The following is a 25,850-nucleotide window of genomic DNA, read 5'->3' as shown; positions in this document are numbered from 1 at the left end:
CTCAAAGTGATAAATAATAAAAAAACTACAAATTAAACAATCAAAATAATTCAATTTAAAAAAAATCATAACCAGTACAGATACAGGTTGGGATAAAAATATCCACTTAAAAGTCTTGTTGAATAAGAAATGTCTTCAACAGGCACCAAAATGACACCAGAGATAGTTTCTGTCTGATACATAACAGGAGGGAGTTCCAAAGAGGAGGTACCACCACACTTAGAACATGATTCCTACTTCTACAGAGTGGACCTCCTGGTGCAAAGGTATCTGCAGAAGGCTTTCTCCTGTGAAGTGCAGTGATTAGTTGGGTATATAAGGTGTGATATGATCTTTTAAGTACTGTATTTAAACAATAATACACGTCCAATGAACTAGTACATGCGTTTGAATTTCTATATGGAATCTCTTCTGCAATTTTATTTTGTTTTTTCAGCCTTAAGTCATTTATCTGCACTCAACCTGAGGGATGTAGTTTTTTGCATTCAAATTCTGTTGGTTGGAAACATCTTTAGGACTTGTTTATCTGGTGTAATGAGTTTTTACTGTTGTTATACTTCATGCCAACTTTGTGCATGGACACAAAACTATAAATTAAATTAACAACAACAGCAACTGCTTTCCTTCAATAATTCTGAAGTTATGCTTGAGTATGTTTTATATAGACACCATTTTACCTTTAAAGATTAAAGGGAGCCAGAGGGAAAAGTGCAGTGACAACATCCTTGATGCAATGGCCTATAGTTCTGAAAATTCATATCATAATAAATGTACAGTGGTACCTCAGGTTACATACGCTTCAGGTTACATACGCTTCAGGTTACATACGTTTCAGGTTACAGACTCCGCTAACCCAGAAATAGTGCTTCAGGTTAAGAACTTTGCTTCAGGATGAGAACAGAAATCGTGCTCTGGTGGCGCGGCAGCAGCAGGAGGCCCCATTAGCTAAAGTCGTGCTTCAGGTTAAGAACAGTTTCAGGTTAAGTACGGACCTCCAGAACGAATTAAGTACTTAACCTGCGGTACCACTGTATTAGTCTTTAAAGTGCCCTAAGTTGGATCACATCCATGTCATACATTTGAATCCTGGAAACTGACCATTGTCACTGATCTGCATTTTCCCGGACTCTTAATGAACTGCATTTCCCAGGATTCTCTGGAAGAAGCCATGATTGTAAAAAGTGGCACAAGAGTGCCCCTACTCTACTTGCTGCATCAAAATGAGAGGGCAACCCTTCTGGCAATTCTTCACGCCAAAATCTAGACATTGATGATAAGTCCTTGACTGACCTCTTCTGGCCAATGTATGACAGGTTTTAGAAATGTGTTCTTCAGAGACATGGGGTTAACTGCCTCATAACTTTTAAAACTGGGGTGGGGAAAATCACACATACACATATAAACCAGCCAACTAAGGATCAGATGAATGCATCGTGCATCTGGCAAAGTGGACTCTTAACCCAAGAAAGCTTATGCTACAATAAATCTGGTAGCCTTCAATGTGCCACAAGGCCCTTAGTTGTTTTTACTGTTAAATCTTTCAGGTGTCAAGAGAATACTGGGGTGGGTTTTTGGTTTTTTTGGTAAGAAATTGACCTGACTTCCTGGCCCTTGCATACAAAGTATATATTTGAAGCACATTATTTCAGTCAAAGAGTTCAGGGCACTGCAGTTTATCTGTCATAAAGAGACATTTCTCAAGAGTGCCCAGAATTATTGAAGGGCAAAAAATGTACTTTGAATGTGATTTAAAGAGGACAGGAATACAAATGTTCATTCTGTGGACCCTTTGTTATAGGATGGGGTCCAAGGTGCATCCTAGGTGCCTAACAGTTGAAGTCTGTTGAAGTCAGGTTGGTGTAGTAGTGGTTAAAGTGTTGGACTAAGACCTGGAAGACCAGGGTTCAAATTCCTACTCAGCCATGAAGCTCACTAGGTGTAGTTGGGCCAGTCATGGCTTCTCAGACTAATCTACCTCACAGGGTTGTTGCAAGGATGAAATGAGAGGGAGAATTTCCTTGACCTCCTTGGAGAAAAAGTGAGATAAAAACGCAACAAGTACTAATAGTAACAATAACAATAGCCGAAGATAAACTGGTATCGACCTGTTTTTAGCATTATAATTCATTTCCCCCCGTTATATCGACGTGGTTTTAGCATTGTAATTTTAGCATTATAATTCGGTCTTCCCGTTATATCGAAGTGTTTTAACAGAGGGCGCTCCCGAAAGGTGCTGAAAGCGCTCGTTTCCCTTGGACTTTCTTTGAGATCCGAGGTGCTTATTTTCCACGATCTACCCTATCCTTGTTGTTGTTGTTATTATTACGTTATGATCGGAAGTTGTTCCCTGTTTTCAATATTGTGTTTTGACGTTGCAACCATAGCCGTCAACGTTTCCTTTTTAAGGGAAATTCCCTTATTCCGAATAGGATTCCTCGCTGTTTTCAATATTGTGTTTTGACGTTGCAACCATAGCCGTCAACGTTTCCTTTTTAAGGGAAATTCCCTTATTCCGAATAGGATTCCTCGCAAGAAAAGGGAAAAGTTGACAGCTATGGTTGCAACCTGCCTTGGGGCACCTTAGGGTGAGGGGGCGGGTAAAATAAAACAAGGAAAGAAAGAAAAAATCCATGCTATTGTCCGTCGTTATAAAAGAGTCCTGCTGGCTGGCGTTGTGGTGGTTGTGTAGTCGCTATGGCGTTTTCTGTGCAACCGTCGCCGATGAGCCGACGGTCGGTGTTGGATTTTGCCTTTCACCTCAGCTGCAGCAGGAGAGCCGCCCCGTCCGTTCCTCCGCCCGCCCGCCCTGCCGGCCGGCCGAGGCGTGTCAGTCCGCGGCGCTGAGCTCGAAGGCGCCGCCCCGCTGAGGGAGGCCGAGGAAGAGGCGGCACCGGGGCTCCTCCGCCCCTTTAGAGGCCCGGCAAGATGGCGGCGGGCGAGAGCAGCAGCAGCGGCGGCGACGATGACGAGGAGGCAGAGCTGGTGAGCTTCGGCACGCCGTTGGAGCCCCTGGAGGAGGGTGAGTTGGTGGCGGCCAGGCCCACCTCCCTCCGCTTCTTCTCGGGGCCTCTCTGAGGGGAGAGCACCGCCTGTGTTAGGGACCACTGGGGAGAGGGAGACGGGGGGGCGGGTTAATGTGCTCCTCTTGTTTGGGGGAAGGGTCTCAGGGAAAGGGGCTCAGGCAGGCTGGAGGCTGGGGGTGTGTGCTTATTGGCTATGGGGGGCAGACCCTCACCCTGCCTAGGAGGATGTGCCAGCCCTTTTATTTCGGGGGTGGGGAGGTGGGGTACACACCTCCAGATGCTGCTGGGCTCCAGACTCCATCGCACCCGATCTTTTTGATCATGGGGGTAGCCAACTGGTAGGGCTGTGGGGGGCAGTCCTTAAATTCTCATGAAGTGTTTAAAAGCATTAAAAAATACTTAAGAAACTGAGGTTCTGCCCCTCCCCCCAAAACAGAAGCCTCCCCACCTAGTATCTGCTTTTTGGTGGTATTTACATTTTAAAGGAAATGTCTGTGATTCCCCCCACCCAAAAAAAGTTCAGCCATTTTTGGGGCAATCTCACAAAGAAAGCTCAAGCACTTTTTAACACACGCACCCTAACAAAAACGCCCATGTCTTTGCCTGTGATGGCTGCTGGGGCTGAAGGGTGATGGACGCATGGAATTGCTGGAAGGGATCCCCAAGGGGTCCTGCAATGCAGGAATCGCAGCTCAAGAACCCCTGACAGATGGCCTCGCAACCTCCACTTTAAAATCTCTAATGAAGGAGAGTTGTTGTTATTTGTAGGATTGTACAATTGTAGAGTTGGAAGGGATCCCAAGGGTCATCCGGTCCAACCCCCTGCAACGCAGGAACCGCAGCTCAAGAACCCCCTGACAGGTGGCCATCCAACGTCTGCTTAAAAGCCTCCTAAGAAGGGTTCACCACCTTCTGAAAGTTCTTCCTAATGTTTAGTCTCCTTGCATGTTCCCAAAGTTAATGTGTAGATCGCCTCTCACGCTGGTTCAGGTATTCTTGCTTAAAATGGGGTAGGAATTAGGACTGCAGTTCTACTTGGGAATAAGTCTCATTGAACTTGATGGGACTTGCTTCTCAGTAGATATCCATAATCTTGCACCATAAGACTGTTAAGCAAGTGGCTGAGCTGAAGAAATTGATCATACGAAACCAGCCTAATACTTGTGATACTCTGTGTAGCTCAGTACTCCTAAACTGAAACAGTACATATTCCAGTGGTCTTGTTTGACTCCTCACTGGTGCCATATGTAGCTAGAAGTGCATGTTAGAGGTAGGGTGTAGTTGGAATGGAAAAGTAAGTGAAAACTACTGTATTTTCTACCTTTTGATCATATTGGTTAGTGAGCCTGTTTGTTGCTGCTCTAGCATAGCGTTTGGTTGACTTTCCCCCGCCTTGTCTCATCTTGTTTTTGTGAATTTGGGAAGAGAGACATGTGAAGGAGCTGCGCTCTGTGGCTTCTAGGCCCTTTCTCCCCTGAGTCTGCCATGATAAATTGGCATTGCTGGGCAGGGTGCGAACTAATTTTCATAGTGGAATAGCAAACCCATATGCCTCCTCTTTACACCTTTCATTCACTGTTCTGATTAATTTATGCTTCTTAAAACAATAATTGCAGGTGAGCGAATTAAGAAACCAGTTCCTCTCCAAGAGCAGACTGTCAAAGATGAGAAGGGACGGTACAAACGTTTCCATGGAGCATTTAGTGGTGGTTTCTCTGCTGGCTATTTTAACACAGTGGGCTCAAAAGAAGGTGGGTAATTACTAATGTCTAAAAGTTCTTTTCTTTCTATCTTACACAAAACTCCTTGGGCTACCTTTTAGGCGCGCTTACTTCACAGGGTTATTTTGAGGATAAAATGGTGGGAAGAAGAACCACCTATGCTACCCTGGGCTCTTTGAAGGAAGAATGGGATATTTAAAATATTTATAAATTTATTTGAATAATTTTCACCCTGACTTTTGTGGCACATTGTCCTTGCAATGTGACTTATAAAAAGATTTTAGAACAAAATAAATGATAAAGCACTATTCCAGTTAAAGCCAGTGACAGTTAAAATATAACCTACGTTTGTTCAGTTTCTTGCTAAGATTTTTTCATTATACACTATTGGTATTCTTTAGCTGTGGATATGAATAGATATTTATTGTTTGTTTCTAGTTGCTATTAGATACCATTACATTAATGTAAATACGTATGATATATAAAAATATTGTGTGACTAGTTTTTATCCTATCCTTTTTATCATGGCTCCAGTTTGTTGGCATTTATTTCCTTTTTTTAAAAAACCAACACTTAATTTGGTTCTTATAGACATTTGGAGTACCTCTCAAATCCTCTTGTGGTTCAGGCTTGCTTCATTTACAAGACATATATATTGTTCCATCATGAACTCAGGGAAGTCTGCATGGGGTTCCAGACAGTCCCTTATCCAAGCAGTGACCTGAACTGCTTGGTTTCAGCAAGACCCCTGTACCACCCACCTTCAGCCCATGCTTTGGCACAGCCAGAAAGCTGCTCTGTTCACTGTAGAGATACTATGGAACAAAGTGAGGATGGTAATTGCAACAGTATGAAGGGCCCAAGTTATTTGGGCTCTCATAGGGTAAAACTAGCATCTTGAATTGGGTCCAAATGCCTTAGGGGCCCCTTGTAAATGCTAGCTTATTAGCACTGCATAATTACAGTGCAATACTATGCATGTTTACTCAGAGGTTAACACCACTGATTTCACTGGCACTTACTCACCTGTGAATGTGGACAGGATTACAGACAAGGTAACATTATGTAATTTTAAACATAACTTTCCATTTCCACTATGAAACATTATGCTAGTGTTTTAATTACTCACGTCTTATAAGAATGAATTGTTATTGTCTTTAAAGGATGGGCACCGTCAACCTTTGTATCATCACGTCAAAACAGAGCAGAAAAAACAGTTCTTGGGCCAGAAGATTTTATGGATGAAGAGGTAAATTTGCAAATAATGCATTTTAAAGAAATAAAAAAAACACTGTCATAATCCTTTGAAGTTCCACATAAATGGGATGTGTGTGTCTGTGTTCTGGTTATTCATTCGTCTTAAGTATATATGTATGTAGTGTTATTTCTGCAATGCACAATAAATATGAAGTCTGTTTTGCCAAGAACCAATACATTTTATGTTGCAATGAAGCTGCTCTTTGTTTTCATTTCAAGATAATTGTTTTAATATGTGGATGAGGAGGAATCCTTTCTAATTTGGTTTGTTTCTTCTTACTTTCTCCTCTTGCTCCAAAGGATCTTGGTGAACATGGGATAGCACCAAAGGAAATTTCAATTACAAATGAATTTGCTTCCAAAAGCAAAGATAAAATAAAAGAGAAGGCCAAACAACTTGCAGGAGTTGTTGGCCCGATCCCTGGAGCCACTGTGTTGGATGAATTTATAGCACCTGCAAAGTAAGTACCTATTATGGAAAATTATTTGTGTTCATGAGTAAAAGGCAATACAACTGATAATGGGTTAAAATTGGGGTAGGGGACATAGACTTGGCAACACCAGCTTTTCCTCCTCAGACTTCACTGATGCGAAATCTGGAGCTCTGAAAACTTGGCCTGTGTTTTGCTTGATGTTTGCAGGTATTGTTTACACAAAGTTTTTAGTATATGTGGTTACAAAAACTATTAATAAATTTCCTTTTCAGAATAACCATTGGTATTGACTTGTTGCGAAAAATGGGCTGGAAAGAAGGACAAGGAGTTGGGCCTAGAGTAAAGAGGAAACCACGGAAGCAGAAGCCTGGTATATTCCATGAAATGTTTTGTATTGTATCAGTCAACAACATTAAAAAAATGGTCTGTCTATTCCAGTCTACTAGAAAGTAGTTTGTATAATCCCCATTTATTTATTTATTACACTTATATGCCGCCTTTCCTCCAAGGAGCTCATGGTGGTTTCCCCCTCCCCAGTGAGTTAGATTAGGCTGAGAAATTGTGACTGCCAGTGACCTTGGCATGAATTCTCATGGATAGTGAGAATTCAAACCCTGGTGCAACACTCGAACCATTTACACCAAACTGGCTTTTACATTCCATTCTATGTCAACCTTATTGTGACCCACTTCAGTGGAGCCACAGCAATGTAGATTCTGGGCACGTTGCCCTTTGCATAGTCATGATAATGAAGAAAGATAGAAATTTAACCTTGTGTCTTCATACTTGGTTGCAGAGCCTGAAGTGAAAATATATGGCTGTGCTTTGCCCCCTGGATCTGAGGAGTCAGAGGTATTGCTTCTGCAACACTTTACTTTGGGTGGGGGCCACTGTTTTTTGTTTCATCTGCAGTTCTGCAAAGCACGCAAAGGATCATTTCCGATGACATTAACATTCTTCTTAGACTGTTACTCCAATTTTCGAGATCGCTATTACTCTATGTAGACTTTTACTAGATAGCATAGCTAACCAAAAAGAAGTCTCAGCTCCCAAAAGCTTTCAAATGTAATAACTCACAGTGGGGCAGAGCAGGGCATCCTGGAGCCACATGAGTCCATTGGCCTAATTTCAAAAGCCTTTTACAAGTGGTCAGTTTAGATGAGCGTTATCTGTCCCTGCAGCCTTCTGGATGAAGAGAAATGGGGTTGGGGAGAGAGCAGAGGCTCACCTTTGTTCTGGCCTGTCCCTCCACTGGATTCAGCTCTGCAGTCAGCCTGTGGCTTCTGGACACAAAACTGTTGCCCCTGCAGCAGAGGAAGGATTCTTGGGATGAATGCAAGCAAGGTCTTTTTGCTGACCTCAATAACAATGCATTGTTACAAATGTGTGTTAATTTCCTAAAGGAAGAAGAGGATGAATATCGCCCAGAAAACGTGACGTTTGCACCCAAAGATGTAGTGCCTGTAGACCTGACTCCTAAAGATAACGTCCATGGACTTGGGTACAAAGGCTTGGATCCCACCAAAGCCTTATTTGGCTCTTCAGAAGAACACATTGACCTTTTCAACCCCAGTGCTGAAAACTCAAATCTTAGAGATCTGCGCCACAGTAAAGGGCGGAAGCTTGGCATTTCAGGCCAGGTAAAACGCGGCTGCTTAAAAGTTTTTTCACCCTTGTGGCTGTGAAGATAGATGGGCTTGTAAGTGAATGGATGATGCTTTTTAAAATGTTTGAAGCTAAAAGAGGATTTCCATGGGTGGTTTCAGTGCCCAGCCTAACTTATTATTCACCACTGATTAGGAGAAGGGGGGGCAAGGGAGTCAACTTCCATTGCTTAGTCAGTTCAGCTTATCTTGCTGCAGAATTTGAGTTAAATTGTGGGTAGATGGTGTGTGGGTTTGTGCATGTATACAGTGTACCCAGCCTTGTGTGTCATGATAACAATCTCACCACTTGCCTTGTGCAGTTAATTTGCAGAGCCAGTGCTGTGGGTCATCACTGGGCAGCTGCCAAGTTTGTGTGTTGACCCACTGCTAAACATAAAGTATGCTCTCTCAGCTGCACTAGTAGCCACCCCCACTTGCATCTGGGCCTGGATGGCAGCAACAACGGCACTAGGTCTGGCATCTCTTCCTCCACCCCCTTCTGCCTGCCTGCTGCCCTTGGAAACGACCCCTCATCTACCCTCCCCTGCCTGAGAAGTTGAGGGAAGCTGCCGTTGACCTGCTGGTATGTGAGCCAAGAGCTGTGGGAGGCAGGAGCAGCTGCTGTGAAGGGAGAGGATAGAACCGGCAGCTGCCACTCATTTGCTAGGTGAACAATTGAGCGGCAGTGGGTGGGAGGAGCAGAAGCTTGCGCCACTTGCTCATCTCCCCCACCCAATCCCTCCTAACAGTGATGGTGGTTCTCTCACCCACCTGAGTGAGCAGCAATGGCACCTAGGAGCAAAAGGTATAATCACTTGCCTGCCTGTCTTCTCCTGCTTGAAACTGATGGCTGTTGCTAGCAGTATCCATCGCTGTCTGCCCTCTGTCCGGAGGAAGGAAGATCCCTTCTTTGATGTTTGTTGCACCTACATGGAGTGGGATTTGGGTACTCGCTCACTGGCACATTGCCAGGCCCCTTCTCCCAAAAAACCTGGAGCCAGTCATGCTTGTTGATGAGAAAGCTCAAAGTACATTTAAAGCAGAACAGAAGTTTTGCTGTTTGCAGAATTCTAGTAAATGCCTGTGTGCTACGTGGAAGCTCGTTCCCATCTTTGTTTCCATTTCTGTGAGTTCTTAAGTGGTTTCTCAGAAACAAGACACATGACTGGTATAAAAGGCACATGGTTCATGTAAAAATATCAGGAAATAAGTAGCACCTTGGTACATCCTTCAGGCAGACATATCCATAGTTGCATTCCTGTTAGGTAGAGTTTTTGCAGGTAATGACATGTGCTAGGAGGATAAAGAAGTGTACTGAGGTAATGTGTGTAATAAATTCTTTTAGGAGCCCTGCTTAATCCTTATAGATCACTAGCTTTTGCAGCTTGTCATTGAAAAGGCCCTGTCCTGAACCATTTTTGATTCCATGTGTGTGTGGTGGAGCATGGAGCCAGGCCTCTGTTGGTTACCTCAATAACTAGAGTGGTTCATATGAGAGAATGTGAACCTTTTAGATTCCCTAGATTAAAACAGTATAGTGCTTTGAATATATTTGACAACACTTTGAATTGTCCTTGGAAAGGAATTGGCTAAATAGCATCCTAACTTGACAAGCAAGATAACCTACGGCCTGGTAAAACCAAACAAGGGAGTTCATTGACTTCCTTGTGAATTCTGTGTATATGACCTTGTGCCCATGTTGGTGCCAGAGTGGCAATAGAGGCCCTGACACAGTTATAAGTTCAGCACCCTAAAATTAACTGTAGATCCCCGTGTGCATTTTTTTAAGACAAACACTTAGTGGGCTGTTGAAATATTCAGCTGTAACCATTCTATGTTATATTGTTTTCCTTAGGCTTTTGGTGTAGGAGCTTTAGAAGATGAAGACGATGACATTTATGCTACTGAATCGCTTTCTAAATATGATACCATTCTAAAAGATGAGGAACCCGGAGATGGGTTGTATGGATGGACAGCACCTAAGCAGTATAGAAGCAAGCAGGGTATGAATCTGGAATTTCTGGAGCCCCAAAATCCTGTTCATCTGAAATTTCCTAGAGGGGAGGGTCTTATAGAGGAGGTTGCCATATATTGCCCAGCTCTGCTCCCATTTGTTTTTGCTTTGAAACCACTTATGGATTCTAATTTTGTTCATAGGAACAGAGAGAGAACATAAGTACATTGGGAAAATTTTGGATGGGTTCTCACCAGCGTCTAAGTCTGTAACTTCTCAAAAGGTACGTAAACTAATTTATTTTTCCCCTGAACAAGACATTTCATAAGACACCTCCCTTTCCCTACTTTCCTGCAGATTTTTGCTCAAATTGGTATGGGGGAGGAGATCAGGAGATATGTTAATGGTTTATGGTAGGAAACTTAACTGCCAACTACCTCCCTATTCATGCTGGTGATGGCTTAGCTGTATAAACAGAAGTGCTTCTGGTGGTATCAGTTAATTTATCTGTTAAATTGCCAACAAGATTAATTATTTTTCATTTTCAAAATCCACAGCACAAAAAAAACCCCAAAAACATTTTTGTCAAACAGTTTAACAGGATCAATTCATTCTTGCTTGCTTAACCCAAACAGGCATCTTACTAATTCTGTTTAAAAAGTTAGGAGGATCTCTCCAATGCAGCTTATCAGGTTTTCACAAACTCTCTGTAGAGACTCAGTACTTCTTTATTCTTTCTGTACCCTAAAAGTAAGGCAGGGAAGAGGTAATTGGTTGGAACTCCACTGCCCTGATTTGATCCTAGCAACTGAGAATGTATAGCCAGGGGAAATGACACAGAAGGTTTATTCTTCCAGTGATTAAGTAACATAGTTCTAGACGCAATTTAACTTGCCATATACAGTGGTGCCTCGGGTTACAAACACCTCTGGTTACAAACACTTTGGGTTACAGACTCTGCTAACCCGGAAGTAGTACCTCGGGTTAAAAACTTTACCTCAGGATGAGAACAGAAATCGCACGATGGCAGCAGCGGGAGGCCCCATTAGCTAAAGTGGTATCTCAGGTTCAGAACGGTTTCAGGTTAAGAATGGATCTCTGGAACGAATTAAGTTCATAAGCAGAGGTACCACTACAAAGGAAGGTGGCGTTTTTGCAGAGGTTGACAAGATTATGAAAACAAGAGAAGCTGTGGATGTATTAGGGCACCTTGGTGGCATGTGATGGTGTTTGATGGTCTTTGACCTAATTCTGTGTACTGGTTTGTACACCTGATTTCGTCTTAAATTTGGACAGTGTCCTGTGATTGATAGAGACATTGTATATATTTAAAGCTTAAGTAATCAAAATGAGACCCCGTCTACAAAATATTCAATGTTCTCTGTTGCTTTTCCTTTTACAAGATTTATCCTCCTCCTGACCTGCCAAGGGATTACAGACCAGTCCATTACTTTCGACCTGTGCTAAAAGTTAGCAGTGAAAACTCTCATTTAGTGCAGACATTAGCAGAATCCACTGGGAAACTTGAGAGCGATGCAGCGCTGCAAAGCAGACACCAGAAGACTGCTGCTCAGCGGAGGGAGTTGCTGGGCGAGAAGAGTCTGGAAGGTACCCAGGATGCTGTATATTTCCTTGCATTTCACATGTTTCTATTGTAGGTTCCTGTTGCTTTGACTATTTTGAGGGGGGGTTTATTGGCAAATTTGTATTAAAGGCATTCATTTCTGAAGTTTACAGCAGTCCCCTCCTTATTGATCAGACCCCTCCTTACTGAACATTGATTAACCTAGTGGGTTAATGGGTATCCCCCTTGTAATCATACATAACAAGCACAGATATTCTGGGCTGTATTTACTTTGGTGTGTGTGTGTATGTGTGTGTGCGCGCGCGCGCTTCATCTTTTCAGACTTTGCATACATTTTTACTCAGTAGGTTCACATGCTCTTCAGTGTTGGAAGTTCATTGAGAAAGTCAGTTCACCCCCTTGTTTGTTTTTTCTTGACCATAGGCTAAATTTGAAGGCCGTCTTGCTTGTCAAGTTAGGATGCTATTTTAGCCACTTCCTTTCCAAGGACAATTCAAAGTATTGGCAAATATATTTAAAGCACTGTACTGTTTAGATTCTTAAAACAAAAGTTTTCCTTGTTGCCCTGTTTTTACACCATAATGTTTCTTTCTTAGGTCCAGCGACTTCCGTTCTGGAATATCTGTCAGAGAAAGACAAAGAAAGAATCCGAGAAGTGAAACAGGCAGCAGAGCAGCAAGTGAAAGCTCCAATGCTCCAGCCTCAGAGGCCCTTGCCTGACAAATCCCAGGTGCCTGTGTTACCTGTTACTCCACAGAGGTGGCAATTGGTGCTAGGAACCCAGTTGGCCACCACTGGATCTAGTGATTTCAAACCATTTGCAAAAAATCCAGAGAAACAAAAGAGATACGAAAATTACATAGAAGGTCTTAAAGATGGAAAGAAAGGTAATTGGCAAAATCACATGCAGCTCTTCTTCCCTGTCATGAAATAGGTTTTACATCTGGATCCAAACGTTGTGCTTGTGATAAGCAGAGGGGTAACAAAATGCAAAGGAAGGGCAGGGTGTCAAACTGGTACTAATAAAGAGAAATTTACTATAATGTTGACTATTGGGATGTCTAATACATTTTGACCCCATTTCTTCAGGAGCAAGGAAATCTTATGTGATGTCATTGCACAGTTGTATGACAGTGATTCACTTAGAATTTGTATTTTAATGCAACCATACAATTTTCTGTTTCCTAGAACCAGAATGACACTTTGGCTGTCCATGGCTTTTTAGTGCTTCTTTTGAGGCCATTGTCTTGTAGTTTTCCTTTCCGTTTATGCTTTTTTGTGTACCATTTATTGGTATGAAGAACTTGATTGAGATAAGAAATGCACTCCCCTTTGTACAGTGGTGCCCCGCAAGACGAATGCCTCGCAAGACGGAAAACCCGCTAGACGAAAGGGTTTTCCGTTTTGGAGGTGCTTCGCAAAAAGAATTTGCTATGGGCTTGCTTCGCAAGACGAAAATGTCTTGCGAGTTCCTGCGATTTTTTTTCACTCCCCACCCCCTTTTTCTAAGGCGCTAAGCTGCTAATAGCCTTTTAGCAGCTAATCCGCTAATCCCTTAAGCCTTTAATAGCCGCTAAACCGCTAATAGCGCTAATCCGCTAATAGGGTTGCTTCGCAAGACGAAAAAACCGCTAGACGAAGAGACTCGCGGAACGGATTCTTTTCGTCTTGCGAGGCACCACTGTATATGTGTTTTACAAGGTTCATTTGTTTTTGTGTTTTTAGTTTAGCTTTATGGGCTCCTGTTCACTCCTCCTATCTTTCTATAGATGTGCTAGAAAGCTGCTTAGATCACAGTATGACCGAGTGGGAGCGTGGAAGAGAGCAAGATGAGTTTTCTCGTGCTGCCCTGCTCTACAAGCCCTCCAGCTCTGTTTTGGCCTCAAGGTTTACCACTGCAAAGCATGAGGACGACACAGAAAAAGTCGAAGTTCCTCGTGATGAAGAGGTCTGTTCTGCTTCAGTCCTTCAGTAACCAGTGAATTGTGATGACCTGTATTCACCTCCACAAAGCTCCTCTGTTTAAGATCATTCCCAAAGTTTTATTTTTCATAAATTTCAATTTTTTAAAAAAATGTGTTTGGAAGCGACTAAATTCAGAGTCAGTGTACATTTACTGTAGCTAGTGCATTATTTCCCCTTCAGCACTCTAGCTACTAATCCCTTTGTGATTATTTTAGACAGCTGTCAGTGACAAAGAGGCTGCTGCAAAGATGAAGATGTTTGGCAAGCTGACAAGAGAGGCGTTTGAGTGGCACCCGGACAAATTATTGTGCAAAAGGTTTAATGTTCCTGATCCCTATTCAGAGTAAGTTGCTTGAGTTTCTAAATAGCGTTGAATAGATATGAAAAAAGCTAATTTTAGAAAATGTAGATTCCGTATGAAAACCTTCTTCTTTAGGCCTTCTTAGTCACATTGTTAATTTTAGTCTTGGTTTTTGTCAATAAGTTATTTTCCACAAGTGTCTAAAATTATGCTTCACTTGTAAACAGCTTGCTTGTTTCTCATTTTGTGTGATCTTATTTCTATGTGATAGCAAAAAAGAAACTTGATGTGAAAACCCCATTTTTAAATTTTTCATCAGGTCATGTATTGTTGGACTGCCCAAAGTGAAACGTGACAAGTATTCTGTGTTCAACTTCTTGACTGTATCAGACTCGACATCAAGCATGCTGAGCCAATCCACAAAAGCAGGAATGCAAGAAAACAATGCTTCAAACAGTAAGTCGTCCATTTTGTTATCACTAGGGAGTAAAAGATTCAGGCCACTAAAATACTTGAGGCATTTTAAAATAGTAAGCTATCTTTTAAGAAACAACAGAGGGGAATCAAACAGGACAGATGCAGAATGCCAAGCACCCGGTGCATGAATAGCAAATGAAAAACAATAACCTCCAACTGCTATTTAAATATCAAATATGCTTTAAAATATAAGCAGTAATGACAAAATCAATATAACTAGAAAACTAAAGAAATCTGGGAATTTTGTTTGTATCTTTTAAGAGCCAAAGAAACCATCTAGATGGGATGTATCTGACAAAGAGAAGAAGAAAAATGATGCCATTAGTAAGTTCATTAGCGTGGCTAGATCAAAGGTTGTACAGGAGGCACAGTCGCCAGCAGTGGTTGAAGCAAAGGACAAGAACAGAAGTACTGGAGCTGTTTCTAACAAGGTACAGTAGTGCCAGAGTTTTGATGCTTTCATTGTACTGAATGTTCTTCACATGGATCTTCCTTGTGAAGAAGTGGGGATGCAGCCAAGTGGTCAAGTGATTGTATACACAGCATTTAGGGTACTTCCTTGTCACTGATTTTCCCTTTGTCCCAGTGCCCAGTATAGGCAGAAATGTGCTACAACTAGTTGTAGACCATTGTAATACAGGAGTGGATTCTTCTTTAATGAAAGGTCAAGAGCATGAGACTGAAGGAAGCACAGACTCAGCAAGAGCAGCAACAGCCACCCTCATCCAAAGGCCAAGCAGTTAAGAGAGCTATAGCTGGAAATTGAATGAATTGACGAATTGGTGGCCCCTTCTCAGGGGAAGAAATCTGCTGTAAACAAGACTGAGCATTGAACTGTATCTCCAGATGAGCAAATCATCTGGAAGACCAGGGGCTTAAGCGCTTCTCATGAGTATCTAACATAAATGTTACAATAAGCATCTTGTTTCTGCCATTTTAGCCAGATTAACATTATGTGGAGCAGAGCAGTGTCTGAAATATTGTGGTCATCATGGCTCTATAGTCTGCTGATCTTTAGAAAACCTGTGTTTGCTATTCACATTCCTAAAGGGGCATTTAAAGCAAAATATGTTAAGTAAACCTCTTTCCTTTTGGTTCTCTTGTGCAGACACTAAGTGAAAGTACTGGTCAGAATGAAGAAACAGAAGAAGAAAGCAGGCCATCAATGGATTTATTTAAGGCCATCTTTGCCAGCTCCTCAGATGAAAAATCATCTGAAGAAGAGAGCGACGGAGAAGAGCAAACAACACCAATGATAGAACCAGATTCTGAAAGTCTGAAGCCTTGTGATGTGCCAAGTGCTCCTTCATTTCATGAACAAGGTAAAAATCAGTGGCTAGTCCTGGACGGCTTCAAACTGTGCTTTGGTGCTATGGTAGTGAGCCTTGTACTCCCTTTTCTAATACATAGTGCTTCAGGTAGTTCCAGTTTGATGCAAACTGTAGTTTGTCACTATGTCCATATGGGGGCTTGTGCTTTCCTTCGTAACCAGGATTGAAAACCATGGTTTGAACTTAATTGTATCATACTGATTTGGAGGGCAAGTGCAGGCTGTAGTTTGCTGTCACATCCTAGCAAGTTTTGGCTTCTGCAAAAAAGGAAGTATCTGATGGAGTGCGAGAAGAGGGATGCACAGGGATGGTTTTGTGTTGCGTATTATGTTTGAATCAGCCCGAAGTGTCTGAAGAACTCTTGTGTGGTCTTGAGACCTTGGTGAAATCCTGACACTTTCTGATATACCCTGTAAGTAGAACTGGAGATAGGATAAAGTTTACTGGACCAACAGTACATTAATTGTCGATAGAAACCCTTAAAGTCGCTTTAACTAAGAGAAAAGGCTCTGAGGTGGCACAAGCTCATAGAAATATATTATAAGAAAGAACCTTTTCCACCTTATCATTGTCAGAGATGGGATTCTGAATGGACCAACAAATCAAGAGCTATATGTTCGGCTCAGCATGGTGGTTCTTGTTGTGGTATTATACTTGAGACATTATTATCAAAGCGCCACTTCATCTTTTTTTTTTAAATTGTGCTTTTCCACTTAAAGAAAGTGAAGTAATCACACCCAAGCTTCCCGTTACCTTAACTCCACCCCCAATGGACATAGTTGATCCAGGAGAGGAATTTGGACCAAGATTGCCACCAGTTTCTGCTTCTGGTAAATACATTTCAGCATAACGTGTGAATTCTGCAGAACACTTTGTATGAATTGCAATTATATAGTTTGTTTAAGTGTATATTTTTAAAAGTTTGCATACAGGAATATTGAGGACTTTCTTTTTGGAGTCAAACTTGAAGGCAAACTAGTTGTGTAGACAACTTTGAGCTTGTACTAACATCATGCCCACCAAAAGGATTTTTTGGTAGAGTCACAAAATGTCATCACAGTATTAAGACTTTCCCTCCATGTTCAACTTCTTCCATCGTGAGAGCATGCAGTATCCTGTGAATGAAACACATTTAAGATCCTTTATTATTTAAGTGCACCTGGATCTTCCTGTAGCATAGTTGGGAGTAGAGGAGAGAACCCCTTGTTTTTTGGGGAATTTTTTATGATATTAAATAGGGTCTTTTTTTTTTGCCTAGGTATTTTCTTACCTCACAAGTATTTTTTTCACTAGAAAATGTTTGTTTACATTTAAGAATGTAACAAACTTTGTTTCTGTCATTATTGAGAAATATTTGAAAGTTGATTGCAAATACTATCACTGAACCACAGACTCCTGAGCAAGGAAAATTTGAATCCTGCTGAGGCCCTGTACAGATTCCAGAATCAGTAGATGTGGAAGAAGACAGAACTTTTTTTCAGTATCTAAGCCTGTAGTTTGCATGAAGATATAAAAGCTTTAGTAGGATGTCAAGTTCTTTAAAAGGACTTCAAAAACTTAAAGTTGACATTCCTTGAGTATTTTTGATGTTTCTTGATCAGGCACTTCCTCTGTATGTGATTTGATTTTAGACACTCCTTTGAAGCATGAAGAAATCCAGCTTACAAGTTCTCCTGAAGCCGCTAAGAAAGCAAAACCTAAAAAGAGCAGAGAAAAACACAAGACCAAGAGAGAGCACAAACACAAAAAGGAGAAGGTGATTTTTCAATTTGACTTTTTGGGTGTTGAAACTGAGATTTATGCAAAACCATAGAAAATGCATACAGTATGATAATTGTCCTATAGAGATGCTGTGCAGCTCTCTCTACTGAACAGAATTGCATTGGCCAGTCCCTCTTCCTCCTCCTGCAAATGTTTTATCGTTGGGGCTTCAGCTTTTATGCATAAACCTTCCCTGCGTGGATCTAGTCTGAGCAGCTCCAGCGGGTGCAGAATGCTGCAGCGAAACTCCTTACGGGGTCCTCGCTGCGAGATCACATTCACCCGGTGCTATACCAGCTGCACTGGCTCCCGGTGGAGTACAGGATCAGGTTTAAGGTGCTGGTTTTAACCTTTAAAGCCCTATATGGCCTAGGACCCTCGTACTTACGGGACCGCTTCTCCTGGTATGTCCCACAGAGGAACTTACGATCTTCAAGCAAAACATCTTGGTGGTCCCAGGCCACAGAGAGGTTAGGCTGGCCTCAACCAGAGCCAGGGCTTTTTCAGCTGTGGCTCCGATTTGGTGGAACGCTCTGCCACAAGAGACTAGGGCCCTGTGGGACTTGACATCTTTTCGCAGGGCCTGCAAGACAGAGCTGTTCCACCAGGCCTTTGGCTAGGGCACAGCCTGACTCCCTCCTTTGGCAATCTTCACAGAACTCTAGCCCAATGGTTGCCATCAATTTGATTTGAATTAATTTTATAATGAAATGATTTTAGAATGTTGTATTATTTTATTGTTGTTAGCCACCCTGAGCCCGGCTTTGGCTGGGGAGGGCAGGATATAAATAAAAAATTATTATTATTATTATTACTATTATTATTATTATTATTATTATTTGCAGATGATAGAAATAGCACTTAAGTTTGTTGGATTCTGCACATGTCAGTTCCTGTACAAGCATGAAGTTCTGGCCCTATGTAAATTCTGTGCTTGGTGCTGACATGCCTGCATTGAGTAAATACCATAAGGACTGGAGGCTTGGAATAACTGAGGGTGTTAAATGTAGTTATTTATTAGTAACTTCAGAGTGAGGGGGACTCTTCAGCTACATTTTGGCTAACACCTTCTTAAGAGTAAAACCCACTGAAGTTGATAGGGCTCATTTTCTGACAAACGTCATCAAGCTAACCTTATTGAGCTTCTTCCTGCTTTTATCTTGGAATAGCCATTGTGTCATCTCATACATGCTCATACTATAAAAAAGTTCATTTTTTTGAGTTTTGGATTTCTTTTTGTAAGGTGCATCATATCAGTCCTGGAACTTGTTTTGCAGAAAAAGAAACACAAGAAAAGCAGGCACAAGGGCAAACACAAGAATAAGAAATCTGATAAAAACAGCGACTCGGAGAAAAACAGTGGCTCAGACACAGCTGATAGCAGCAACAGTGAGGAAGAGACCACAGAAATCCCACCACAGGAACTTCTCAGAAGGTAATGAGATGAAGGGGCTGATTTTCCAGTGTGTGGGGGGGGGGGGGGAGATCCTCAGGTGGGTTGTCCCTCCCACTTGTTCCACCAGTTCCTTCCTTCCTGGCCCCCCTGTGCAGGTCAAATGACAGAGAATGCTACCCCATATTGTACTGAACAAGCTTTGGTCTTTTTTCATCAAAGGAGATTAGAGAGAAGACATCACTAGTCAGCTAGAAATGGCACACTTGCCTCAGAGGGTGGCAAGCCCTTGTTTTCAGCAGACCCTTCGGATGACAAGATTTGAGGAGCAGAGGCCACCCACGGTGTTGCATGTATCTTCCCAGTGGTTAACATTCCTCCCTTCAGGGAAGAGATTGTGATCCAGGAGGTGATGAGAGTGTCTCGGACCAGCTCCATAACTTGGCCATTGGGGCCACATGTGGCCCTGAGACCTCAAAGGGACCTGGCTTCTCCTGGGGCGGTGGGGTTGAGGGGAACACAGGGTTCTTCTCTGGCATCTCCTCCTCCCATTGGCATTGAAAGGCTGGCCTTGTACCAGGAGTTCTTCTCTTGGGTTCAGCAGATTCTGGTGCAGGGCTGTATTCCCCCGACTGCCTCTGCGTCAGCAACTGAACCTTATCTGGGCCCCATCTGTACCTCAACTGAGTGGGAAGCCTCCCGTGCACCCCCCTGTAGTGGTGCTTCAGGGGTCTTTATCACCACAAATGTGTGTAACAATCCTGATACCTTTAAAAAATCCCTTAGGAAGAAAACATTTTGTAGTAGGGAGGAAATAGTCAACTTTTTTCTCCCCACGTAGCCACCAAATAGCCCTTTGCCTAGTTTCAAATGCTTGTTTCCAAGGGATAAGGCTCCAGGTTTTTCAACAGTTTACTGTTTTGAGTTTTGGTTTTTTTGGTAAACTTTCTTGGACAACTTAGCTGAGTCTTACCAAGGCTCCTTGTTTATTTATTACGCTTCCTTTAGAAAAAGTGCTTTAATATCTCAAAGGTTAATAAATCTGTCCCAGTGGGTTGTATTTTAAGTTGCTTCCAAAGAAATTGTGCAATATAGCCTACATTGTATTTTGCATAGCTTACCTATGGCTCTATTCATTTCGGAATTTACTAAAAGAAAGTTCTAGAATTTTTGGAGTGCTTTTTTCAAGTTTGTTACCTGTAAGGTAGCTTCATATGCACTACCAACTTGCAGAATATACATGCCTCAGAAAAATGCTCCTAAAACAGGTCAGCAAGCAGAGGGAAAGGAACCCTACTGGAAACTCACAATGTCAAATTATAATGGCCATAACAGAACACTTGACTTTAATATGAGTACCTGCATCCCAGTATTTTATAGTCTGGACACTAAAAGCTGTCAAGGCAACAATTATCAGAGGAAAGGGAAAATTGAGACTTTGAGACTGTTAATCAGGCTGTTCAGAAACTCTTAATGACTTCAGCATTAGCACTTGTCTTGGGCATTTAGCATCTATAATTTTAGTTAGCAACAATATCACTGACCTGGTTCTCTTTTCCCTGGAGTACCTTATTTTAAGATTTAGCACATCACTGACAGTCATATCAAACAGTGTTTTGCCCATGATGAGCCAGACTACGATATTGTCTAAATTGGGATAGATCTATTTGAGATACTTTATCTAAAGGGAGTGTAATAAATAAACAAGTAGTTGCTGTTTGCTTCCCGAGTTGTTCAACAAAGTTTACAGCACTATCTTAGGCATGTCTACTCAGGAGCAATTCCCACCAAGTTCCATAGGTCTTAGTCCCAGGAATTCTAGCGTTCTACATCTAATTTCATCGTAATCACTGGGGCATAGTTCAGTTAAAACATGCTTATTTTTTCTGGCAGATATATTTGCCCATTTTCTTCCATAGATCACTACAAAAAATAGATACGAAATTGAAAGTCTGCTCGTCTAAATTTAATTTCCCAATAGCTCTGATCTTGTTCCATTTCACATTCAACAAAAATGGAATGTGTGTGATTAAGATAAACCTTTATCAGGTCTGGAAAAATCAATCAATTGTCTCCTTCCATCATTCAGAGGTTTTATTGGCAGTTACTGTGTTTGCCCTATTATAAGGAAAATCTCCCTGGATCAGATGTCTGACTCATTTTTCAGTCTGTGCATCTCTTAGCTTACCTCATTCACTAATATTGGACCACAATAAGGGATTCATGCTTTCAGAGAACAGCTAGTTTAAGTGGTGACTTTTTGTCAAATTTATTTATTGGGGTAGGGAGATTTGTTTATACTGGGGAACAGTAGCAGATATGTTGTCCATTGTTTAGCTCAGAATATACCTGGACTTCTTTGGATTGCTGGTCAAATCAATATCTTGAAGACTCTGTTTGGATTAGCTGATATAGAAATGGATTATAATGGTTCAATTCTAGATGTTTATTTCCATTATTTACTTATTCAGTCCTTCCCATTTGCTTTCTTCTAGGCTGAAACATCTTCCACTTGTGAAGCGATAGTTTGGATTTTTAAACATCTTTTGGTCTCAAAATGGATCTCCTCTATGATGGCAGATCAACAGTGCAAAGCACATTTGAATGTTCTGTAAATACTGTATTTATGTTGGCTTTGATAGCATAAAAACATACAAGTTGAATTTATGATTTCAGAGTTAAAAATAAAAGGAAATGTGGTTTATGCTAGAGAAGTTTGTTCAACTTTATTGTAATATGAAAAGGAATCATGAAAATTATGCATTTTAAAGAGGATGAGCATGAAGAAATTTTAATAAAGTAAATTTACTGATCTTATGCCTAATGTCTTACAATCATTTTTCAAGCCTGAAGTATAAATATGAGAATATTGTAAAGCAGTAATATTCACCAACAGCTGCCTTTTTTGAAATCTTTGACCACTGAAGTAGTGTAGCAGTGTTCTGCTATTGTTATGAGGAAAATCAGTCTTTCCTTACAAAGTTACTATTTTGGGGGCCCACTCTAAAGAAAAACTCATGATGATGGGGCTTGTGACTAGCTTTCTTTAGACCAGGGCTTTTTTGTCTTATTCAGGCTTTTCATGCTTGCTTATGCATCCAAACCCCCCTGCAGGCACGATGGTTTAAAAGGCTGAAAAAAGTGTTTGCAATTAAGAGACAAGTGGTTGGAAGAGGGAGAGAGCAGGCAAAGGTGAATTTGATTTCTTGTGCTAGCCCATCTTTCCCAGGAAACATTTCTTTGAGGACTGGAGCTTCCTACATAATCCAGCAACCCTTATTTGCAGAAGAAATGCTCCACTAGTTATCATCATTCCCGTTTTTCTGATGCTTAGGTTGTGTGGGTGCCATCGCTCATGTACAGGAGAAAAGTATCAGGAGACTCAAGAGATCCCCAAGATTTGCGTAGGTACAGAAAACCTGGAGGAGGAGGAGGAAACCACTAAAAGTGGGGGTGGGGAGAGAGGATGGCCCAAGGAGGACTGAGCATGCTCAATAGCTGCAGAAAGTATCCTCAGTGTGGGAGGGGAGAAATGGAATGACCTGTACCATGGGAGCATCTGCATTCAAGTGCCAGGTGTACCATAAGTCGTGCATATTAATAGTTGCTTTTGTACCGTAATAGAAATTCTATGGGATTTAGAGGGGTTTTACGGAAGGATGGGAAAGTTCAGTACTCTATAACCACTGCAGCACATTAGAGAGTGGAGGGAGAAAGCTGAGCTTCCAGTGTGTGAGCCCCACACAACATATACCCCACACATCCAGAAAAGTGTTTTCTGTTATATGGCACTGAATTGCATCGAGCCCAATACTTTTCCTTCAGTACAAGACCTTGTCAAATGCTTGTCCCTACAATATTGCTCTGTACTATGGGGCATTCCAGGTTTGCCAAATATCCCCTATACTGATGACAAAACAAGCATTGGACAGCCTTAAGAGGAAAAATGTGCTAGACCTGGGGCTCTTGTGGATACTACCATTCAAAATATTAATATGGTTGTGGTTTATTGTTGTTTTAAAAACCCTTTTAGTATGAGTACATTTCCAGTATGGAGAATATGTCAAAGTTCTTATTTCTCCAGTCTACTCACCACTGACCACATTGCAGTCTCTTACTCCTGTTTTGGATCCTACCTTATCATAGGGTCCTCTCAAAATGGGAAACAAGGCTATATCAGAATGTGTAACTTTTTTTCCGGTATCATGTTCCTGTCACCTAGGAGCAGCTTCATCTGGACTTTGGTGACCTGGACGCAGGATAGATACAAGTATATCAGATAGACCATCTGTGGTCAGATCCACACACTAGACCTCTAGCAAGATTGGGAGGCTATCATCCTAAATATGGGGTTTGGAAAGGGTCTAGTTCATGGAAATAAAGGGTTTTAGCTGTACAAAAATCTATGGGAAGGTAAGACAGTAGGATAAAATACGGATGGAAAAAACCATTGAAATCTATTTCAGTCCATATTAGGGAAACAGCGTTAAAACTTTGGCATAAGTGAGACAGAGCCCCAGTTCAAATGTCTTGTCTTTTGTCTAATGTGGCCCCTGAATGTGGTACTTATTTTCACTTTATAATAATTTTATTATTTTATCTTTTTTTTGTAATCTCCTTTAATTTTTTATTTTGTTTTATTTTATTGCATTCAAGCAGTGTATAAATTTCATGAAATAAATAAAGTGATGGTGGAAATGCCTCAAGACCCAGGACTGCAATAATAGGAGCAATTTAGATGAGACTGCAGCTGGCCCTTCTCTCCATCTTCAAAGGAAATAACCAAGATGTTCTGTTTCAATATATTTTGCCTTTCTTTAGTGGTAGCTGCCTGAGTTGACCATTGTGCAAAAACTGAAAACTTTACAAAACGTGGACCTCCTGGTGTAGTACAAAAAGTGTGGAACATGGCTCTTTCTGAAAAGCTTACGTTCCATCTTGCTAAACCTGATGCCTTTCCCACTATTTGGTGAGATTTTGTAACATACTTTGGCAAACATTACTTGCAAAAGGAACACCCAGCAAACTCTCTTGAGATATGGAACTCTTCATTTGATCCCTTGTTAAATTACAATGATCAGCATGATGTGATCTGTTTTCTTTACTGTTGGGTTTTGTTATTATACCTACATTATTGATGTGGACTTTTCCTGTTCTTCCCCTCCTTTTATATATATCAAAATTAAATTTAAAAAAGGTTTATACAAAAATGCATGCTTGCACATCAATGAGATCTAAATAAAAACACTAGCATTTTAAGAGATAAGTGTAGGCTCACATGTGATTAAAGACTTAGTTTACAGAGGAGACTCTGCTGGCATAGCCAGGATTTTTTTTGGGGGGGGGGCACACAGAACCTCAGTATGCTATGTATTTTTATTTATTTTTATTGATGGGGGCGCAGCTACGCCCATGGCTGGGTGTGTGATTTTGTGATTAGTTGTGTGACCCAAAGCAAACCCTCAGCTCCATGCTCTGGGCCATAAAATCTGAAGTTCCTTTTTTGTTGTGTTTTGTGTATCAAACTTCCAGTGAGCACTCAGGGCTGATTTCCTTCAAAATGGATAGGTTGGATCTTCTTGCAGTCCATGGGACTCTCAAGAGTCTCCTCCAGCACCATAATTCAAAAGCATCAATTCTTCGGTGATCAGCCTTCTTGATGGTCCAGCTCTCACTTCCATACATCACTACTGGGAAAACCATAGCTTTAACTATACGGACCTTTGTTGGCAAGGTGATGTCTCTGCTTTTTAAGATGCTGTCTAGGTTTGCCATTGCTTTTTGACAAACCTAGTACTTTACTGTACTCAAAATACTTTAAAAACAAAAAACAAAATCATGATTATGATTTAAAAAAAACAAAAACTCGCGCTCTGAGGCTTCAAGAAGAGTGCCCCAGGGCTTGTGCAGAGTACAAATTCCTGGTTTCTTTTCAGAGGTGCAAACTCTGCTCCCATAAGCGGCGCTGAGCCTTTTCCCGGGAGGGAGACGAGAAGCGTTCCGTGATCTCGGAATCCGGGCGTCCCGCTTCGCCTCAGGCCTAGAGGTGAAGCGCGGGGGGAAGGCGGCTCTTTCCCCGACGGCGGAGAGGAGGAAGAGGCTGGCGGGAGAAGCCACGAGCCAGGCCGGTTGCTAAGCGTTTGGGAGGCCGCCGCCGGCGGAAGAGCAGGAGGAGGGAAAGCGACCCCCGGAGTAGTTGCCTCCGCCGTCGGGGAAGGCCCTTGGAGATGGCGCCTCCGCCGATGGTCTGCCCGGACGACCCCCTGGCCACCGAGACCCGCCCGCCGCAGGCCTGGGAGGGGGACCATGAGAAGTTGGCCAAGGTGGGGTGGCGGAGGCGAAGCGGGTGGGGCGAGTTGTAAGGACCGCGTGATAAGGGGGCGGCGCAAGTTACCTGTCAATGAATTTATTTCTTTGATTAACATCGACTTCTCGTTCCTGCAAGAAGCGGTGCATCAGTGGGTGGTATGGTATTAGTCCTGTTGTAAGGGTAGACCCCTCTTAAGTTAGTCCTGCTGATTAATTTCTTTTTATTTATAATAATTTTTATTAATTTTAGCATATAAATTACAATACATACCACAGAACGTCATCACTTATATAATCTTTTTTTTTTTTTGGACTTCCATCAGCACCTCTGATGATCCACCGTTTTGACCACCTTTTACGCATTTCTTAAATTCATATTGCCTTTAATTGTTTTAACTAACCATCCTCCCCCTTATCCATTTTTGCAATAATCCCAATAATACTCCTTACAAAACTTCTTGCAGACCTACAAGCGTAGTCTGATCATCACAAATACTTGTCAAATAGTCTGTAAATTTACTCCAGTCTTCTGTGAATTTCTGGTCCTGCCGGTTTCGAATCCTTCCTGTTAGTTTATCCAATTCTGCATAGTCCATTAGTTTCATCCTCCATTCTTCTTTCGTAGGTAGTTCTTCTTGCTTCCATTTTTGAGCCAATAACAATCTTGCTGCCATTGTTGCATATAAAAACAAC

General features: G+C 41.8%; 3 protein-coding genes and 1 long non-coding RNA gene across 9 annotated transcripts in view; 2 read left to right on the top strand and 2 right to left on the bottom strand.

Annotated features, from left to right (window-relative positions):
* The window catches only part of RHPN2 (rhophilin Rho GTPase binding protein 2), a 47,945-nt gene extending 45,018 nt beyond the window's left edge, over window positions 1–2,927 (bottom strand). The window contains exon 1 of the mRNA XM_083454584.1: window positions 2,758–2,927. The gene's annotated coding sequence lies outside the window, so the exon portion shown is untranslated. The remainder of the gene's footprint in view (window positions 1–2,757) is intronic.
* GPATCH1 (G-patch domain containing 1) lies at window positions 2,919–21,665 on the top strand. 5 transcript variants are annotated; one of them, XR_014514689.1, is made up of 20 exons: window positions 2,919–3,019; window positions 4,640–4,774; window positions 5,908–5,993; window positions 6,302–6,462; window positions 6,708–6,805; window positions 7,232–7,287; window positions 7,839–8,075; window positions 9,937–10,084; window positions 10,239–10,318; window positions 11,439–11,643; window positions 12,217–12,507; window positions 13,390–13,568; window positions 13,801–13,928; window positions 14,206–14,342; window positions 14,625–14,794; window positions 15,472–15,685; window positions 16,414–16,524; window positions 17,326–17,450; window positions 18,699–18,890; window positions 21,344–21,665. XR_014514689.1 is itself a non-coding variant. In XM_083454578.1 (20 exons), exons 1-20 carry the CDS (start codon window positions 2,926–2,928, stop codon window positions 21,372–21,374), a joined length of 2,844 nt encoding a protein of 947 aa, XP_083310704.1. In that variant the 5' UTR covers window positions 2,919–2,925; the 3' UTR covers window positions 21,375–21,665. The 5 variants fall into 5 exon arrangements, 2 of the variants coding, with proteins under 2 accessions (XP_083310704.1, XP_083310703.1); XR_014514690.1 differs by having other exon boundaries at window positions 17,296–17,450; XM_083454578.1 differs by having other exon boundaries at window positions 18,733–18,890.
* Window positions 18,905–25,360, bottom strand: LOC310684120. Its single transcript, XR_014514692.1, has 3 exons — window positions 25,243–25,360; window positions 22,985–23,097; window positions 18,905–21,254 (listed from the first exon to the last, which is right to left on the bottom strand). It is a non-coding gene; the product is annotated as an uncharacterized lncRNA (long non-coding RNA).
* Window positions 24,799–25,850, top strand: part of WDR88 (WD repeat domain 88) — a 17,171-nt gene continuing 16,119 nt past the window's right edge. Inside the window, exon 1 of one of the 2 annotated variants that reach the window (XM_083454587.1) lies at window positions 24,799–25,171. In XM_083454587.1, the coding sequence (XP_083310713.1) occupies window positions 25,076–25,171 (96 nt within the window). In that variant the 5' untranslated portion in view covers window positions 24,799–25,075. The remainder of the gene's footprint in view (window positions 25,172–25,850) is intronic. The other variant, XM_083454586.1, reaches the window with a different exon arrangement.

This window comes from Podarcis tiliguerta (genome assembly GCF_965153285.1).
Source record: "Podarcis tiliguerta genome assembly, chromosome: 8".
NCBI classification, from domain to species: Eukaryota; Metazoa; Chordata; class Lepidosauria; order Squamata; family Lacertidae; genus Podarcis; species Podarcis tiliguerta.
This window is presented reverse-complemented; position numbering and strand designations above follow the sequence as displayed.

Excerpts from the sequence above, each read along its gene's own strand:
- GPATCH1 (XM_083454577.1), top strand. The coding sequence starts at position 2,926 with ATGGCGGCGGGCGAGAGCAGCAGCAGCGGCGGCGACGATGACGAGGAG. Across the intron at positions 10,319-11,438 it reads AGTCTGTAACTTCTCAAAAG|ATTTATCCTCCTCCTGACCT; the intron begins GTACGTAAACTA and ends TCCTTTTACAAG. Across the intron at positions 14,343-14,624 it reads AGAAAACAATGCTTCAAACA|AGCCAAAGAAACCATCTAGA; the intron begins GTAAGTCGTCCA and ends GTATCTTTTAAG.